Below are 20342 nucleotides of genomic sequence, written 5' to 3'. Positions count from 1 at the left end.
TTGTCTTTCAAACATCTTCAGCAACAAAATGATATGTTTTAAAAAACATGTTAAAGACTTCGTTTTGTGCAAGGTGTTTTATTTTTAGAGTACCTAATTGAACCTAAGTTGGAGCCACTATGATAGAATAACTGTCTTTCATGGCCCTTATCTGGGTGGTTTTGCTGATAATGGTGTTCTTATTTACACTTGAATGGCATAAAATTCCTCTAGTGAAATATTATGTTGCACAGACCAGGAACCTGAGCGATAAAGACAGTTCATTGTTGGAAGCCCAGATATACCTTACAAACTCTTTCTGCATCAAAAGCATTAGAGGAAATTAAGCCCTAGCATTTAACCGTGTCATTTTGTGACTGTATATGAAAACGACTCTGCATGTGACAAATTGTGTGCCTAAAACCCTTGTTTAAAGCACTTGATGAAATACCGGCCACTAATTCATGGTTGTTGGCATTTGCAGAAAGCTGAGACCACAGGGGAGAAGAGACCTCGAGGAAGACCCAGGAAATGGGTGAGTTTGTTTACATTAGTCATATAGAACTGGACACATCCATTTGCAGAACGATTGCATTTACCTGTGCTTTTCAGGGTTTCTTCATGCTGTGAATACTTTGGAAAAACATGATGTGTTGAATAATGTTTGATTTTTCATTCATTTATTGTTCCTTTCTGTCCCCTAATATCATTTATTAAACATTTATATTATACAAAATCCAGGTATTATTTTCATAAAAAGTTTAGTATAATGTTCTTAATTATCAGTTTTTATTTTCATATTGATCTGGCCTATATATATGCAGTATCCGATTTAACACTATTGTAACACACACACACACACACACACACACACACACTGATATATACACATTTACAATATTCTTGGATTTATAACTAGTGACAAATATAATATTACACAAACATAAAAAAAATAATTTACAATGCCATTGGAGAAAAGCATGATTTTATTTAGTCATTCCTTTAGGGGTAAAATAAAAACCTTTGCCTTTTTTTATTTGCGCAATTGGGAAAAATATTAATTGAATATATATATATATATTCAATTAATAATAATCACATTTTAAATATATTCTTGTAATTTTTAGAAGTCAGCATTCATACAGTTATGTACTTGTTTGTCTCTTATTCAGTTGATTTCCAATGTGAAAAAGATGGTGGAAATCGATCAGTTGTCTGCGCTCAGTTTTCATTCAGTAATTCCTCCGATAACCTGTAGTTTTCAGTGTTTATCAGGTTGACACATTTGATTGATAGCTGGAAGAGTTAAGCTGCAGGCAGTTAAAAGTGCCACCAGAATGCGGGGAGATTCGGAGAGAATGAACCCTTTGTGGCATGCCGGCTCTGTGTCCTTATGGATTTTTCTCAGAGAGACAGGAAAAGCAAACCATTCCAGGGCCCCTGGACACACACACACACACACATACACAGTCTGACTTGAAAAGTGTGTCACATCTGAATTCACTATACGTTTTTAGGAAAGTGACAGCACAGATTTGATATACTGTGTGCAAATCTTTAAAGTTGGCTATTTTATTATCAGATCCTTGGATCCTCAGTGTGATTTCATTACACAGTTCGATATAGTTGCATGGATTTGCTATTACCACGGGGGGCTGAAATGATTTGTTCAATACAGAAACGAGTACATTTGTATTGGAGGAAAACATGACCCATCTTGACTCTATCACACAGGAATGCGATTTGAGTCACATGTGAGCCGAACTGTTCCAAAACACCCTTTACATCCAGGTCTCGGCTGAGCCCCTATGGCGTACATTCTAAAGTTTAGCTTTTACTTGCCACGTCAAACTGTTTTAGGACAGAAACTTTAATAGACATGCAAAGGGTTAGATGGGTCAGAGAATGAGTGCAGTCTTACAGGAGCATCTCTAGAACGCAAAGACAAAATAGCGTGTCTTTTTAACTAATATTTTTTTTGTGCGTTTTGGACTTTATGCCACTTTCATTTGAATTAGTGATTTGTAGATAACGAGAAAATGTTGCAAACTGGATGCAAACTCGTGGTGCCTATATAAGCACCATGGCTTACTGTTCAATGCATTTTTGGTAAATTAATCTCCTTTAAAGCACCAAAGCGTGATCATCAGAGAACAATTATAGAAAGGTAACTTACAAAAGTCCATTTTAAAAATATGCTTTGCACATCCAAGATAAGTGTGTGTGTTTGTGTGTGTGCTTGTGTGTGTGTGGACGGGCATGTTTTTGTGACATATGAGGACAAAACTCTGTATAATGGCGTGGGTATGACCCCGGTTTTACGAGGAGATGGTGACTTATGAGGATATAACCCATGTCCCCATTTTCCAAACTTTTATAAACCATACAGAATGAGTTTTTTTGATAAAGTAAAAATGCACAAAGTTTCCTGTGAGGGTTAGGTGTAGGGTTGGTGTAGGGCTATAGAATATATAGTTTGTACAGTATAAAAACCATTATGCCTATGGGATGTCCCCACTTTTCACAAAAATAAACATGTGTGTGTGTATGTATGTGTATATGTATGTATATATATATATATATATATATATATATATATATATATATATATATATATATATATATATATAATGTTTTTTTTTAACCCTAATCTCTCCACTTAAGCTCTGAAACACTCATGTTTGTTATATAGTTTTACTTGCATTAGATTGCATTGTAAGCGTCATACCTAAGTTTTACAACATAGCAGGGCAAAACTTGATCCAGACGTTCATGTTTAAATGAATGTGTGAGATTGAGAGTATGAACGGCTGAACTCTTTGGACTGTGCTGATGAAGTTTACATTTATTGCTCTATTTCCTTTGTACTGATGCCCAAAGGTGCGTTCGGCTGTGCTTTCATGATGGCTGCGTGATGCATTTACACACTCCCACACACACACACACACGCTTGATCCACCCACACATTGATATCAGTTAGACTTCAACAAAAACATAGTGGAGTGATATGATTTATAGGTGCTGTGTAGACTTTCTATACATTTTCATCACACAACAACAGGAATAGCAAAGAAAACGGTTTATTTTTCCTAATTTAAAAGATTCACATAATGAATTTATTAATAGTTTTTCAGAGTTTTCTGAGATTTTTAAAACTGTTTGTCTTCCTGATTGAAGCTAACAACCTAAAACTTTATGGGACAAAGGTTAACTACACTTAAGCTAGTCAACAAATACATTTTACCAAATACATCAGCTCTTTCAACCATTTCTTTTGAGAAAGGCATCAACTTTAATGGTTTTTATTTTTATTTTTAAATTTTTAAAATGTATTTATAATTTCCTTTTATATTTCCTTCATATTTTTATATACATTTTTTTGTAAAAAGTAAAAATAAAAAATGCTAAAGAAATCTTAATATGAATGCAATTTTTTCTGTTGCACAAAGACACATGTTGCCGTTACAAGCTGGTGTGAATCCTGAGTTATATTCATCGGTCTGTGGTCATACTACAAACATCCTGAATGAGGAGTGGGCATAGTGGTATGACATCCTGTGAATAAGTCCAAGATGAACTTGCGGCCAAGTGTATGAATGATAATGAGTCAGAGATGGAAAGTAGAGAAAGATAGCAAACGATTGGAAAGTTAGGGTGTCTGAAAAAAGAATGAGCCTGCACCTCCAGCTGTGTGACAAGGCTTTTTTGAGTTCAGCCAATGCAATTTGAGGCAGAAAACCAACATTTTTTGTCTTCCTGTTTCCTTTTTTATGAATGGGCAATATAAAACATGCTCGTCTGCAGCCCTCCGTCCTCTGGCATGGGTCATTATGTGTGGGTTATGATGTGTTTAGCATGTCACCGATGAATTGACATGGCTGAGAGGCTGGACGGCTGTCTCCACATCTTGAGAATGGACTTGACAAGAACTTTGCTATTCCTCTTCTGGATAAACAAGTCAGTTTTCCTCATTCAGCTACTGCTCGCCCTCCTGGAACTAATTATAGCATATCCTTTTCGGCTACAAGGGGCGGCTGGAATGTTTTCCTTTGGCCCCCTCACCCAGCTAAGTATCTCACCCCCCTAAATGGTTAATAATGGAAGGTGGCTCTGGCAATAAGAAGAGAAAATGATTTATTCCACTGAAGACATTTAGGACTGTCTATCTGTCTAGGGCATTCGTCAGATTTAGTATGAGATGGATGCATTGAGCATCATGCTTTCAGAAAGGAATTCAAACAGTCAGAGGATGTAGAAAGGGTTGGGATTCTAAAATAACATTTCGCAGGTGGCACAGCTGCAAAAAACTGTGCTCCTCCAGAGTGATAAGTGTTAAAGTTGTTCTGATAAAGACCTCGAGTTGTTTAATTTGCTAACAGGAACATCTATCCAAAAGGAATTGGTTGTTTTCAGCAATCAGTCTTCAGCTGTTAGATTGTGTCCACAAGGAGTATTTCAATTTTATATGTCTTTTTGTTTGGAGGTTATGGTCAGACCTGGGCAGTATAGATGGAAAATAATGATTTTTCAGCATTTTGATTATGTATTTGCCTTTTTTTTAATTGGATGAATGTCAGTGTTTGAGTTAAAATGTCAAAGTGTAATTAAAACAATTTAATGTAAGAACAATAACCAAAACCTTTTAGTTAAAAACAATAAATAAATATTTTTTTTCCAATAAAATCACAATTATATGATATAATATTGGTGACAAAATAACTAAAAATTACAGAAGCACCCAACAGAAATTAAAATGACACAGATTGATATATGTTTGAAATGAAACAAAATAATTGTATACATATTGCTGAAAAAGTATACAATAAACAATATATATAATGATGCAGTATTTACAAAACTAAATGACGAAATGATATTAATATTTACAACCTTGCATAGTTTCTTAATAAATCCAGAATTTTCCATATATATCACTCAACCTACTTATGCGTTAAAATTATGACCATATGTCAGGTGTTTTTTTGGGCGCAGAATTGCATTCAAACATTTCATTACTCATTTCCGCTCAAGTCCTTTTGTTATTTATAAATCCGGCCAACAGGAAGTCCTTCTATAGGGAGAATTCTGCGGTTCTCCTGCGCCAGTTGTAATTTTATCTGCTAGATTTGCTTCAGCAGCAAAAAGACTGATTTATTGCCCCCCTCTTCCTTTTCCGGGTGCTCCTCCTGCACAGGTGCGGAGATGGAGCGGGTCCCCTGTGACGAGCGGACAAGCCGCACTGTGTTGTGGAGGTGGGGGTGTGTTGGAACGGACTATCTCTGTCCTCAGATGGCTAACATTATTCAGTTGTGCACTGCAGTCCCCTTTCATACTGCCAACTGGCCGGTGTCCAGCGTTTTTACGCGTTTTGTTCCTCTGCAACAGAGTACATGAAGAGAAGGGAGAAGTTCTTGCACTCTCTCTAGATCTGCACTGCGCAAGTGTTGGTGCTCACTTTAGACAACAGCCCTGCTTGTGTGTTACCAGGGCAAGAAGTGGGAATGTCAGCTTAGACAATAGATTTACTTCCTGTGGCGTCTTAAACACCACGAGGGATGTCACATGCACTCAAAAGATCTGGCCAAGATGTTGACACTATGATGTCCACCTCATCTTACGCCAAGAATTCCTTTGATATGAGGTTGATGACAGGGTCGTGATTTGTATTCGCTCTTCCCATCCCAGGTGGTTCTCTCCACCAATGTTTGTTGGACCACAACGGCCTCACAAACATCTGAGCAGGTCACTTTCCAGCTTCTAGCTACTGCCAAATTGGAGGGGGGGGAGGGGAGGGGGGTCAACTGGAATGCCATAAACTTTAACGCTCAGCCTCTTACTCCCACCTCTAGGAAGAGACGAGGAAAGTGAATGAATAAGTGAAGAGGCACAAATGAGCGGAGGACAGGAGACGGTGGGGAGGAAGTCCTCTCTCACACAAGGATCTCATGCTTTTGGCTGGAGGACAGACAGTGTTGTCAGGCTGTGAGGAGTGGAATCAGAGCCGAGGGAGAGTCTGGCAAGGAAGAGGGGAGGCACGCAGCATTTCAAGGGGAACAAGGGCTGCGATTGGGAGTCATCCAACAGTCTCAATTTGGTGGGGAGGCTTGGAAAACCCTCAGCCATTGCCAAAGTGCGAAAAGTGTATTTTTTTCTCTCTCTCTTTTTTCCCCTTTCTTCCCTTTCTTAATGTGTCCATGCGTGAGGCAGGAGGAGGGTATTGTGATGGGAATTTGGTGTCAAACATCAAAACCTTTTTATAGCCTTTGCAAGCCTCCCGGGACAAATAGTGATCTTGGCAGTCAGCTGAGGTCCTGTCCTTCTCTGAGTCAGTGGCTTGGCCTACGCTTGGTCTTTCAGCCTGTTTTTATTCCCTATTCCACACTAAATGAGACTGAAAGTGTAAGATGCTGTCAGCTTTATTTAAACTGGTAAACAAATCCAAATGTTTCAAGAACGCCACAGAGAGACTTTGCTTTTAGAAATACGGTGTCTACATGGCCGTCTACATGGGCTACTACCTTTAAATTAAAACTGACCCTATTTACTTTATTAATACAGTACAGGTTCTTGGTTTTATTGAGCATGATTCATCAAGGCATATTATTCAAATTATTTTATGCAAATTTAAGAAATTTTTATTCCGTAGGATTCATCTAGACTAATGTCAATGTAATATTATGTTAAATCTTTTAAGACTTAGGGCCCTATTTTAACGATCTGAAACGCAAGTGTCAAAGCGCGAAGCGCAAGTAAGTTTGTGGGCGGGTCTCGGCGCTGTTGCTATTTTCCTGGCGGGATAAATGGCTCTTGCGCCCGGCGCAAATCTAAAGTGGGTTGGTCTGAAGTAGCTTCATTATTCATAGGTGTGGTTTGGGCGTAACGTGAAATAAACCAATCAGAGCGTCATCCAACATTCCCTTTAAAAGCAGGTGCGCAAGTTCCATTATGGATTGCTATTATCATGGCGTATTTACCAGGCGCACGCCAGGAGCGGTTCACAGCCGAGGAGACTGATGTTCTTGTAAGAGCAGTGAAAGACAGAGAAGTTGTGTTGTATGGGGATGGAAGAAACCCACCCAAAATAGCGTCGGTTAAACAGGCGTGGGAGGAAATCGCCACAATTGTTTCATCGATTTTTTTTTTCCTGGTTCTTGACGGACAAACCAATTTGTCAGATGTCCTTATATACATATATGTCTTGCCACTATTGGGCAAACAGGTCTGATCCTTAATTACTACAATTAGCCTGAATAATTTGTAAGCTAGATTTATGCCCATTTTTCCACATCTTCGTGGCACACCACAATGATTTCCGTCATCTCGTGTTAATATTTTTTTAGTGTAACAATTTATGATTTGCAAAAATAACTGTTGCATCTGTGTAGATTACATGAGCAAAGTGTATGCGCGTTGTGCACGCTATAAATTATGGTCAAGCATGCGCCCTTAAAATAGCATAATGATCAACGCGCAACGCGCCACTGACTTTAGACTAGTTTTTTTCTGGTCAGTGGCGCAATTGTTTAATGAAACAGCAAAATAGCACCAGGGATTGTTTGCGCCGGAACACGCCTCCTTTTTTGCGCTGAACCGCCCAGGGAGCGCAAGTTCATTCACTAGTTTAGCGACGTGCTTCTGTGGAGGGAAAAGCGCGCTTTGCGCGGGTGCAAAATAGGAATGACACATGCGTCTGTGTACAAAGTCAATTGCGCTGGGTGCAAGATAGGGCCCTTAATGTATTTAATGACAGTTCATTTAATAATTTCTATGATAGTTAAAATAATACTAATAGATGTGAAAAAGACTCTGATTCTTCATTCATTAAAAAAGCGGGAGATGTGTAACGCCCACAATTTTCAATCAGGTTTTGCCAAATATTTTTTTAACAAACAAAAATTCGTACTGATAAAAAGTCAGCACGACTTTTTATGAGAAACAAAGTTGCAATAACAAAAACCGTTTGTCAACTTTTCCTCTTATAAACGTTTTTTTTTTTTTTTATGTGACTGAATTGCCATAATAATACATTTTTATCTCATAATTTTGACTTCTATGTATGATAGATGAAATCAAGTTTTGTCATAAATTTATAACCTTACATTTTTAACTTGAGTTGGATGTTTTTTTGTTTCACTTGGAAATCCGTGACATTACAGAAGTTCAGAGGGTTGTAAATGTCAAGTCATGTTGGCTTGAGCTGACAATTTTCGAGTTTGCCAGCATAAATAATAAGAAGGTCTTGAGAGGTCTTAAAACAAACTTCTTGTTTGTACAGCATGTTCGGAAAAGTTACTTTTCATAGTTTCGATTTCATTGGCAGAACTCTGCCAATTAGACATAGTTGGATGGTGACTAGATTTTTGTAATGAACTGCAAACATTTTATCAGCAATTATTGGAACCCTGGGCAGGAGTTGGGGTCTTGAAGTATGCACTTGCAAAAGCTTTGTTTACACTGTGGCTTGAAACCGTTCCTGTCCCTCACTTGGACAACTTTGTGAGCTAGATACAGCATGAGAGAGAGAGTGGACATCTCTACCTCATTCCCTGCATTCCCTGAGCGCTCTCCCCTCCTCTCATCTCTTTTTTTCTGTCTCTCTCTCCCTCTGTATTTGGGGCCCGAGAAGCTGAATTCCTGCCAATATGGGGGTGTGTTCAGTCTAGGGCTCTACTCACACAGCAGGAGTTTGCTGGGACCACCTCAACGGATTTCCACTGGTGACCCCTTTGACCTCTCCCCCTCATCTCTCGCTGCCCTCCCTCCCTTTCCTGTTTCTAGCTTCTGGAAGCGCTTTAATCATTTTTCTCTGAGCCAGCAACCATAACAGCTGCCTCGATAGGTGCTCCGGAGATGAGAATGTGAGAGGTGAGAGATTGAAATGGGGGAGATAGAGAAAGGGCACATGTGAAAGCAGTGGGAAAAAAGATAATTACAACAACTTAATACGGTTTCCCCATATTAGAGAGATTTAATACTGTAGTGCTTTCTGCTGTTTTATATCAAAGTTGATATTGCATTAAAAATATCAAAGTTGATATTGCATTATTTTAGCTTGTATAAATTAGAAGGTAATTGTAACATACAATTGTAAATAAGATTGCAAGATAAAAAAGTATCATTTGTGAAATATAAATGAATTACAATATTGCATTATTCCCTAAAAAAGTAACTAAATGCATTACTTTTGCGTTAATATTTCTTATCTGGTCTGGGCTTGGTTGTTTTTTTTATATATAAAAAAGTAATTTTAACAGTGATATGAAAGGAAATACACGTCTGTACAGTGGAAGACACAGCTCAAACAAACCTTTCAGTTGTGCTGCTATTCTGGATTGCATGAAGAATAGGATGCATGAGAAGAAAGTAAAAAAACGCTCTTAAGCCAAAAAATATTTTTTTATATAAATATTGAAGGTCAGTATCAAATGTACTGGCTTTTATAATGGGATTAAATACATAAAGGCTATTTGTGTTATATTACATATTTAATTTGAGGAATACTGAATATATTTGTGTGCAAGACAGATTAGTAAATGCATGTTATTTGAATAAGTAAAGATATTTTCTTGTAAATTAAAAAGTAATGCATTTCTTTACTAGTTAACCTAAAGTAATCTGATTACGTAACTCACATTAATTGTAATGCATTACTGCTCATAATTATGACATAGTAATAATTCTGAGATTAACTGTCAAAAAAAATTTTTTTTTTATAGAATTTTATATCTATAAGGTCAACTTTTGGTCTCATAAATTACCATAATTCCTCAAATAAAAGCCGGGGCCTTTATTTACCTGAACAACAGAAGGTAACAGGCTTTTATCTGAAGCAGGCTTTTATTAGAGGCAGGCCTTTATTTCTAATTCCATCTGTTTGATAAGTAATTGTTTTAAATAACCCATTTTAAATTAAAAGCGATAGCGTTCCAGTGGACAGAGATCATAACATTAGCACAGAATCAGTTCAGTTCAGACGCTCTGTGTGTCGGTTTGCTTCACACTGAATTACACATGCACAGTATCATCAGCTCCTCTGTTCTCGAATCAGACGCGTCTGACAGAAACGCTTCTCGGTTCAGTGTACTGGTTATCCGAAAACTGATGCAACTGGTTCTTGAATCGAGAACGAGAAACGCTCCGGCAGTAGGCGTGTACGTTCGTTAACTGGCTCTGCTGCACAAATTTTACCCCGGCCTTTATTTAAGACCGGCCTTTATTTGTCTGTGTTAACCACGCCTCCGACCACTATAAGAGGCCCGGCGTTTTTTTGACTACTGGTTTTTATTTGAGGAATTACGGTAATATTTTAATGCTATAATTTTGATGTTTTGTCATAATTATGTTTTATATCATAATTTTATATTTGTCGTAATTGTGACTTATATGTCATGGCGTTGACCTTTCATCTCATAAATTTGAATTAGTATATATTTAGACTTTTTGTCATAAACATGACTTTTTACCAAAAAAAATTTCTCCTGGCAATGGGCTTTCATAATTTTAGTTTCTAATTTCATAATATATTTTTGAGAACAGCTATGATGAGAACAGCACAAAGCAATAATTTGCTATCAGCAGTTAAATGAATTTGTCCATAATGGCAGCATCAGTGCTGACATGGTGCTGGCGTGTGAATAAATAAATGAAAGTGAGGAAGAGGGGGAGGAGGACAGGAACTCTTTGTGTTTGTATGAACAGGGAAAGGTATGTGGCATATATTATTGATGGTGACACCTCTGCGACACGAGTCCTTTATCATGGTATGGCCAGGCGAGGAAGTGGTTCACACAGAGGGCCGCATACATGCATTCTTTCGCCAAAAAAGCATGTGTGTATATATGTGTGTGTATACACACATATCTACACACACATGCTTTTTTGGCATCATTTTACATTGATTAAACATTTTTATTCATATTTTTAAACATTTTATTTATTATTGTTTTGTTTTCATTTATTAATTTGGCAGCTCTACTACAAACTTGTATGCCTTGTGTTTAATACATGTAAATAACAAGTTTATTGACACAAACCTTTTGATTAAAAAACATTATTTCTTTTTTATTGAGTTGGAATGTTTAGTAAAATCAAAACAGACTTTGGCAAACAGATTGAGAGATACAAATCTATATTTGAGTGTATATAAAGAATCCCATTCGAACGACTGATGTATTGACCCAGTTCCCAATAAAGACCCCACAGAGCCCAAAGAAAAGGGAAAAAAACTCAAAACTTCAAGGTTTTGTGGAACTGAAGTAAAAAACCTGAATTACTGTGCCTACCCCCACCACCCCTCTCCTCTCCCTTCTCTTCCTCTCTCCTTTGAGAAACTCTGGGAACTGATTTCATTTCAAACAGCAGAGGCTCCTAAACAGACCAGATCCAATTTGTCTGTGCTTTTTCCCCTCCAGAACACCCCCCTCCAAAAAAAAAAAAACTCCTAACAAAAGGCTGCTTGTCTTGCCAGGAATTTTCCACATTCCTTGCTCTGGCAGACATTTTTCTTTTCTACAAAGGGCCCTTCGGCAAATTCCCCCTAAATGCAGGGTTTAGCCCAGCTCTGATAGGTGGCATTCATAGCACTGTTTGGTTGGGGAGGGTGCTTAATTTGGAGTCCGAGAAGGGACCTGTGAGCGGTGGGGTGGGCAGGGGGGCTCTTGGACCTAGAATCCTTTCAGATTCGGCCGAACCGGTGGAGGGAAGCACAAAGCCAGTGCTGTGGCCCTGTACCCCAGAGATGTCTAGCTAGTTTAACAGAACATGTGGCCTTTATTCATGGGAGCGGAGGGGGTGCAGTTACTGGGTGGCTCGTCTGTGGGGTCCGCCTCTAGTGAGGGAGTCCTTGGATAAGTTTGCCTCATCAAATCAAGCAGAGTTTTTTTCTTTGTGGAATTCTAACATATGTTAGCCGTTTATGTATAAAGTGAATGTGAGCTGCGTTCCATATTTCTAAACTTTCCCTCTGTATTTTACCAGGCAGGTAAAATGTATACGGCTTATGGGCAGTAAAGAGTCTCCTGGGCTGTACCATGTTAAAGTGTCCCTGTAACAGTATGGATTTGGGCATTAATTGGCTCAGACAGAATCTGCAGACTTTTTGCGCTTATTTTGAGGGAAAATCTGCCAAATTCTGTGCATTTAAACAGTAAAATGTGTTTGCTAAAGCTGAGACCACTACACTAGGGATTCACTACCATTTAGCCTCCAAAAATACATTGCAACACCCAGTACGTTTTTTGGCCAAAATCTGCAATTTTGACAGATCCGATCTAACATAAAATTTTAGATTTAGAAAAAAAAATATATATATATTTTATTTTGCTGGAAAAGACATTTACAGTCTAAACAAATTAAAATGCATTAATTTAGTATAATTCATGTTCTATTATTCTTTTATTCCACAAATTGCTTTATTAAAGGGTTAGTTCACCCAAAACTGAAAATTAGCCCATAAATTACTCACCCTCAAGTCATCCTAGGTGTATATGATTTCAGATGAATACAGCTGGAGTTATATTACAAATTGTCTTTGATCTTTCAAGCTGTTTAATGCCACTCAGCGCATGTTTTAGTGCATCAGTCCAAAATAAGAGAAATAAAAAGCACACATCCTTAATAAAAAATGTCTCACATGACTCTGGGGGGTTAACAAAGGCCTCCTGTAGTGAATCGATGTGTTTTTGTAGGAAAAATAGCCATATTTTAACATAATAAACACCACTATTTTTGAAAATAGGCTCATTTTCCAACTCCTCTAGAGTTAAACAGTTGAGTTTTACCGTTTTCGAATCCATTCAGCCGATCTCTGGGTCCGGGAAAATAGTCGAGTGTTCCTATAACTCTTTAACGCATACGATCACAATGGTGTGATCAGTCTTGGGTGGTCCCTGAAGTGTACAATCACACCGGTGTGATTAGAACTTTCAGTGCGTCACGTCATCAACTGCTAAATTCGATTTTGCACTTTGGCTTGTGCAGAGCCAGATTGGACGCGCTGAGCGCTTGTCATTATCACAGATATTCAGTGTTTTCAACCATATAGTGCTTATTTTAGATTTCAGATATTTAAATACAGATAAAGCACTAGCAAAACCATAAATTTACAGCGCTGATGTCTATGGAAACTGCAATAATGATCCTTACAAATATAATCTGACTACATGTTTTAATGATTGTGTAGGTAACTATAAAGTTTACTCTGCCCTTCTTCAAGTTTACCAGAGACCTACTTCAATTCAAGATGCTTCGGAAGGAGAGGATGAATTTGCGTGTTGTAAATCCCACAGCTCGGATTCAGCGCAAACTAACATGGCGGTGCCCATCACCAGTATAGATCAACTAACACGTTCTAACACGATATAAAAGTGTTTAAACTACCAAATATATTTACTTGCACATATTTCAGAATCGGAATATCAAATATTTTATAATATAGTGGGCATGTTTGTAAATATTTTTTAATAAAACAGGACAAACTAAATAAAAGTGATCCATGTGTCATACAGATCTATTGAAGCTGTGTTGTGTCACATGACAAGCATGATGCGTCGCCATGGAAACAATAAGGCGGTACACTCTAAAATAATGGTCACATAAAAAAACTCACGCCGGGAGCTCAGATAGAATTTTTTAAATAAAGGGTTAAATGTAGCTTGCACCAACAACCAGTTGTAGTTTACAAGAATCAAAGGAAGCAAAATGTCCTTACTTTAGCAAAGGAATACCAGTCTTGGCTTATATCGAAATCCTCCGACATTCTTCTTTACAAATCCTGGATTTATACTTTTAATTACTGACTATTGTTTTGTTTTTTCACTTCTGAGCGGTGCATGAATAAAGCATACCTTACACGCCATTCCCCCGGAACTGCTTCCATGTACAACAGTGAGTTGCAAGCTATGTTTAATTGATTATTACATTTTAAATACAAAACGTTCTTACAAAAACGCATCAGTTTGCTACAGGAAGACTTTGTTAATCCTCAGAGCTGTGTGAGATACTTTTTTGGATCTTTTTTGGACTTCTTTTGGACCGATGCACTGCAACACCCACTGAGTGCCATTAAACAGCTTGAATTATCAATTTTTAATATAACTCCATTTGGATTTGTTCAGAAAAATGAAAGTCATGTACTCCTAGGATGACTTGAGGATAAGTAATTCATGGGCTAATTTTTGGGTAAACTAACCCTTTAAACAAGCTATAAACTCAAAATTGGAATACAAATGGAAGGTCTCCCAATGTGATATTTTCCCTCATGCTAAGACATCAAATCAAAAGGGATTTCAAATATAGATTTTGTTGTTCGGACAAACATTCAAAGACCCCAGAGGCAATGAATGAGAAAAAGAGAGACATAAATATATCCAGTGCAGATTCTTATAAGAGGAGGGAAGGCTTCCCCACAGTGTAAAGCTTTTAGTAAATGACTCTTGGCACAAAGAATGGTTTTGGTAAGACTTGCCAGGTCCTAAGAGCAGGAGTCTTCCACTAGCTTGGCTTAACTCTGCCCCGGCACGTTCTGTTCTGTTCGTGTTCTCAGCTTTTGCCCCAAGGTACCTGTGCCAGAGGCTGACTTACAACCATTACATAATCTCTTTGTGTAACTGGTCCAAAGACCTCTTTGCATTCTTGAAGATTGAAGCATCTCCAAAAACATGTCTACCATACATACTTTCCAATATTCAATATTTTTTAAAGATCCTCCTTGCATTTAAAGCAGGATGAGAGTCCATGGCAGCAAGAAAACATTTCTACAATGATATTAATCACCTTTTGATACAGAATACTCCAACTTTATTTTAAAGCCAGGATTTGCTGGAGTATTTAATAAGAAAAGAGTTTGCATGTCATTTTCTCACTAGGCCTCAAGATTTAGACACTATGTTAAGGAATCGTGAGATTTCTGCCCCATAATGGTACGCCCACACAAACTTCTGGAAAAAGCTCAGGCACGTCTCTTCATTTTTGGAGAACACATTGACTAATTGTGTCGTTAAGGTTAGAACAACTTTAAAAGAGGCCACCAGTCCAGACAGGTTTTAATTGGATGTTGAAGATGTTGCTTATCTTATTACTTTAACTTACTCCTTAAGAAAAAGAAATGTTTCGTACTGAAAAGGGAGGAAATGTACTACAAACAGTCATAAGCAAGATATAGTACTATCTATTTAAAGACAAATCTAAAGGTATATTTCAGCCAAAAATGAAAACTATTTCTCATCTTCATGTGGTTTCAAACACGTACGACTGTTTTGAAATATGTAACACAGAATGTGAAAATAGATTTTGTGTGAACAACTCACTTCCTAACAAAAATAGAAGAATGTCACATTCTTTTCTACTTCTTTGCCATTGTTTTTTATTTTGGAGATACTGTTCATCAATGTTATCATTCCTGAACACAGTGGGTGTCTCTGTTTTCCTTGGCATGTGTAACACTGTAGGCTGGAAAATAATTCACAGTAGTACTTGTTTCCAATGTGGTGGGTTGTGGCAAGCAATGAACTCTGAGGCCAGTTGGCAGTGTAGTGTTAAGAGCTTGGAAACTCACTCTAACTGGTGAATTACTCTTTTTTTTTTCTGTCACTTCAGTGAGAAAAGGCTTGAGATTCTTTCAAGATACCCTTTTTTGTTGTTTTTAACTTCTCGTAAAGGAGCGTTATTTTTACTGGTAGCAATGTGGAGTACACAAATCAACCTGTATATTTATGTAAATGGTCTTAATTAAAGCTATAACCACCAAAGACATTGAGGGGACATGTCGTCCCACAATATCCAGAATTGTTTGGTCAGCTGGAATGGGTTTTTGCAGTAGTTGATTCTTAATCAATTATATTTGGTATGTAGTTATGTCTTTGTCTTTAATTGCTATAGGACGATTCTAGTCATTGTCAATCACGCCAACTGCAGCATGGCCTTACATTTTTGTGCTACATGCTGAATGTGACTCACGACTTGAAATAATATTTGAGCAGTTGCTCTTTTCTCCTGTTGGCATACAAATGTAATGGCCTTTACAACCTCTCAGAGTGCACTTTCTGTTCACTTACAAACACAAGCCTTTACACTGGAAGTTCCCCTACTGAAAAGCAAAGCTGTTAAAATGTCCAGTAATGTTGCAGTGCTACATTTTAACAGCTTTCGAATTTGCTCACAGGGTCTGAGAAACATATATATAAAAACATATGTTTAATTTAATTTTATTTGTGTGGATTTACACAGACAAGTCTTTGACAGATTTTTAACTATGAATAATATAGGTTAAGGATTTAGCTAGGTGATATAAAAATAAATATTAAATATATTATCAAGAATATATAAAATGTATTTATGTTATATAATTATATATTATAATACATAAATATAAATGTATAAAATTAGTATTTTAATTAAAATGTGTATTCAAAAAATAATTAAAAATTATATATATATATATATATATATATATAGGGTTTTTTTTGTTAGTTTTTTATAGCCCAGATATCCTTGAACCCACTGAACAATTCATGGTTTAAAAAAGATATCCATTGGTCACTAGTCACATTTCACACCACGTTTCACAACATTTCACTCAATACACAACAAAAGACAATGTTCTTTCAAGATAATTAGCTTCTCACACTAATTTCCCTTTGTTCACTGAACATGACTTCCTACATTAAAACCAGATCTCATTAACAATGAAGTTAACAGAGCTGTGAGATGGAAGAGAAAAAATTGTCGATGAACTAGTTGATTCATGAGAGTTTTTGCTATTACTTCATTGCCTCTTTCGTGCATTTCTGTTTATTTCAGCAGACCACAAGTTATCTATAATTTGGATATCTAGAACCTGATGGCTAAATATATTCACCTTATCTTTTACATATTGTACATCTTGCTCTTTTAGTACATGCCACATACAGCTCAAGGGGGTCAAAGGATCCCAGGGGTCCTTCAGTTTGCAGAAGTGATTTGGTGTGTCAGCTACTAATGACTTCAAAGAGCAAGCATTGTTTTGTGAAAGAAAAGGCTGTGGTTTTTCTATACGTACTGAGGGGCAGAAGGGCAAGAGGGACCAGGGTTTCTGATCTGCAAGGGTGACAAGTTCAGAGCCAACAGGAAAAGAGTTTTTCTATGGGTCTCTGGTTTTTAGATGCTGTTTGAATGTGTTTTAGTACTTTTGTGCATGAATTGGATCATTAGTTATGTAACGTACAGTAAAGTTTTGAAATTGAGAGTTATCTGTTAGTTGTAAAGTGTACATGGCTTCTTAAATTTAATGTGTTTGTAAATGGGTGCAGTCGGGAAGGTGTTGGAATTATCCTCCTCTTCGTGTCTATTGTCGTCTCCCTTGTATATTTTGTTCTGTCCATACCATTTGGAATGTGTGTGTATCATTTTCCCAATTTCTCTTTATCGCCAGCTGCATTCTTCGCCTGCTTCCATCCGGTGTTGACACTTACTGTGTAACAGCACCCAGATAACATTCCAGGGAGAGCTGGCACAAAACACACCAGCTGCTCCCAACCATCCCAAATGGTGTGTGTACTTTATCACCAGTGGCTGGCTTTGGTTCCAAACATTGGACACTCTCAGGGTTTTATTTTTTGCCTGGTTCTCACTCAGAGCAGTGGAGGACTCCGTAGCTTTCAAGCTCCGGTCTTAGAAGCACTTCCTGCAGGGTGGCGGCGCTTAGGGTTTATGATGTAATGCGAGTAGGGCACAATCTGGGCAATGTATACTGCACTATTGCCAATGTAGAGGCGCTAAATTTTTTTAGGGATCAGAGTTTAGGGATTTCGCCTGGATCCGAGTGTCTGAACTTAAATTAGATTTGAAACTACAGTTGAATTTTATGGTTTAAAAATGTTTATATATATATCTATTATACATTTAATTAGATTATTTAATGAGTTTATCTATTGCATTCAGAAAATGATAATTGTTTCTCTTTTTGTCTTTCAGCCACAGCAAGTGGTCCAGGAAAAGACCGCTCTGGTATGTCAAATGAAATCTTTGCACCATATATAATTAATACAGCACGTGGACATGCACACATATATGATACTTAAAGTCCAGTTGGTTAGAAGGGGGTGGCAGCTTGCGAAAACTGTATGAGGAAGAGGATTTGCTCTTTGGGTTTACGAAGTCCTCATAAAAAGTGAGTGAAAGGGGGGCATAATTTTGGTTTGATGAGAGACCTGCTTGGTTAAGGCTAATGTAAATCCTAAAGCGCTATGTGTGGAATCCCAGTCTACTTTGGTTTCATCCCCTCACAGATGAATATGCAATCTGGCAGACAGGATTAGTTTTGAAGTGTTGCCCCTTTTTCCTCTCTTGCCAAAATTCCTTCAGCATATTAACAATGAAGTCAACTTTATAGTCTTGTGCACAGCGCTTTTTTAATGTGCTCATGAAGAAAGACAGCAGCCTGCTGCTTATATACTATAACAGGCTTTTACAGTGATTTAATTAATCAGATTTTCATTAAATTAATGCAGTTAATTTTTTTATTGATTAATATATCTACATAAAATATTAATAAATACACATTTTCAAAACTATTCACTATTAACAAATTATTTGCTTTAACATTTTAGTATTCAGACTTGGTTTGAAAATGCTATATATATATTTTTCACATTATTCCAAATATCTCAGCAGAAGAAAGATGCCCATACAGGTTTGGAACAATTCAAGGGTGAAACTGAATTTTCAGTTTTGGGTCCCTTTAATGGTGATGTTTGATGCGTGTTGTCTTGATAAAGTGGAAAGACCCTAATAAGAAAAAAACACACAAGCTTGAGATACAATTCCTCACTCTCCCACACAATCTTCACACATTTACTAGGAATCTGCTCACCTCCTCTTGTTAGTTGGTGTGGACAAGTTTACGGTTTTGTATGCATAACTGAGCCTGATTTGTTTCTATGTGGGAATGCACAGACCCTGATGGCTTTGCACCACCTGGAACGCCTTGCATATACACTCACACACACACATACATACACAGGTATACAGTATATATACGTAGTCTGTGATTGTATCTCTTAACCAGAAGGTAAAACTATCAGCACCATCTTGATTAATTATATGTAAGGAAATTCTCTCAGAGAGCAAATGTCATTAGCCATTGCGTCACTATTTTTAAAGAACCTTATATTTAAGTATTTAAGATGTTGTTATTAGTTTAAACTTTTAGTCACTCTGAACTCATCTTTTCCAAAAGCCACCTAAGAAATAATTGGGGTCAGGTATACCTAAGACTAATCTAATTTCTTAAGCCTGATGTATGAAATAATAACCCCAGAAATCTAAATGTTATCCTGCTTTCACAGACAAGGCTTAAGCCTAGGCCCAGACTAAAATGTATGTCTGAGTTTCTTTAACTCAAAGACACTTTCACTGACATATCTTGAAATATGTCAGCGCTATTGTTTTGTTTCAAGATGCACACCAGTAATGTTTTTTTTTTCTCTGAGGCATGCTTATTAAAACTACTTAAATGTACTAATTGAATTATGGCCTAATCTCGGCCCTGTCTTTTAAACCAGGCCTATTTGTTTATTGAAACAATAAAAAAATTCTAAAGAAAAAAGTTTGTGTTTTTTGTTTAGTTTCATATGTGATATATCAGGCTTTTATAGATTTTATAGGAGAACAAGGAGCTCATACTCTAGGAGGAAAAATGCCTAAATTTTATTTAGAGACCCAAGCTAGAATTTGGTGAAGTTGCTGGTTTTTTAGGGCAAACAAAATTCATTCTGATAGCTTGTAAATTAATGAAATTTTTATAACAGTATGGGAGACTACTTACATAAGATGCATGTTAATATCAGTTGGCATGCTATCTCTCCCAATAAAATGTCTTAGTAAGAAATGCAAATTTTTATGATCAAAGCTCTATAGGATTAAATAGATTTACAGCAAATCCATGACCTGAACATAGAGAATGTAGGAATTTTCCTAAAAGGCCTTTTACTTGCAGGTGACAGAAGGTATAGAAGACTGTGTACAACAGGTTTTTCAGCAAAGTTATGATAGTGTTGATGTTTGAAAGGCCTTAGAAATCTGCATATCAAATATGATACCATAGTCTTTATAGAGTTGATTACCCAGTTGTTCAGGCAAACTACTTCATGTTAGTATGCAGTTTTGCAAAACCCTTCACTGGGGGTAAAATATACTGGCAATTTTCTGTCAGGTTATTATTCAGTAATTTTGCAGATATTTCTGTTAACCCTGAAATACAACGAAATGAAGTGTGAAATTCCAAATACAGGTAAAACACCTGTACAAATAAAAAAAATACAGACATTTCCTTTCTATTAATATTAACACTGTGCCCTTTATTTTTTACCACTTACAGTAGTGTTTTT

At 37.0% G+C, this 20342-nt stretch overlaps 1 protein-coding gene across 2 annotated transcripts in view; it reads left to right on the top strand.

Moving 5' to 3' along the window:
- LOC113048353 (high mobility group protein HMGI-C-like) overlaps positions 1-20342 on the top strand; it is a 33132-nt gene that overhangs the window by 8180 nt on the left and 4610 nt on the right. Inside the window, exons 3-4 of one of the 2 annotated variants that reach the window (XM_026210128.1) lie at positions 464-514; positions 17929-17961. In XM_026210128.1, the coding sequence (XP_026065913.1) occupies positions 464-514; positions 17929-17961 (84 nt within the window). The remainder of the gene's footprint in view (positions 1-463; positions 515-17928; positions 17962-20342) is intronic. The other variant, XM_026210129.1, reaches the window with a different exon arrangement.

This window comes from Carassius auratus, chromosome 29, assembly GCF_003368295.1.
Source record: "Carassius auratus strain Wakin chromosome 29, ASM336829v1, whole genome shotgun sequence".
In the NCBI taxonomy this organism is placed as follows: domain Eukaryota; kingdom Metazoa; phylum Chordata; class Actinopteri; order Cypriniformes; family Cyprinidae; genus Carassius; species Carassius auratus.
This window is presented reverse-complemented; position numbering and strand designations above follow the sequence as displayed.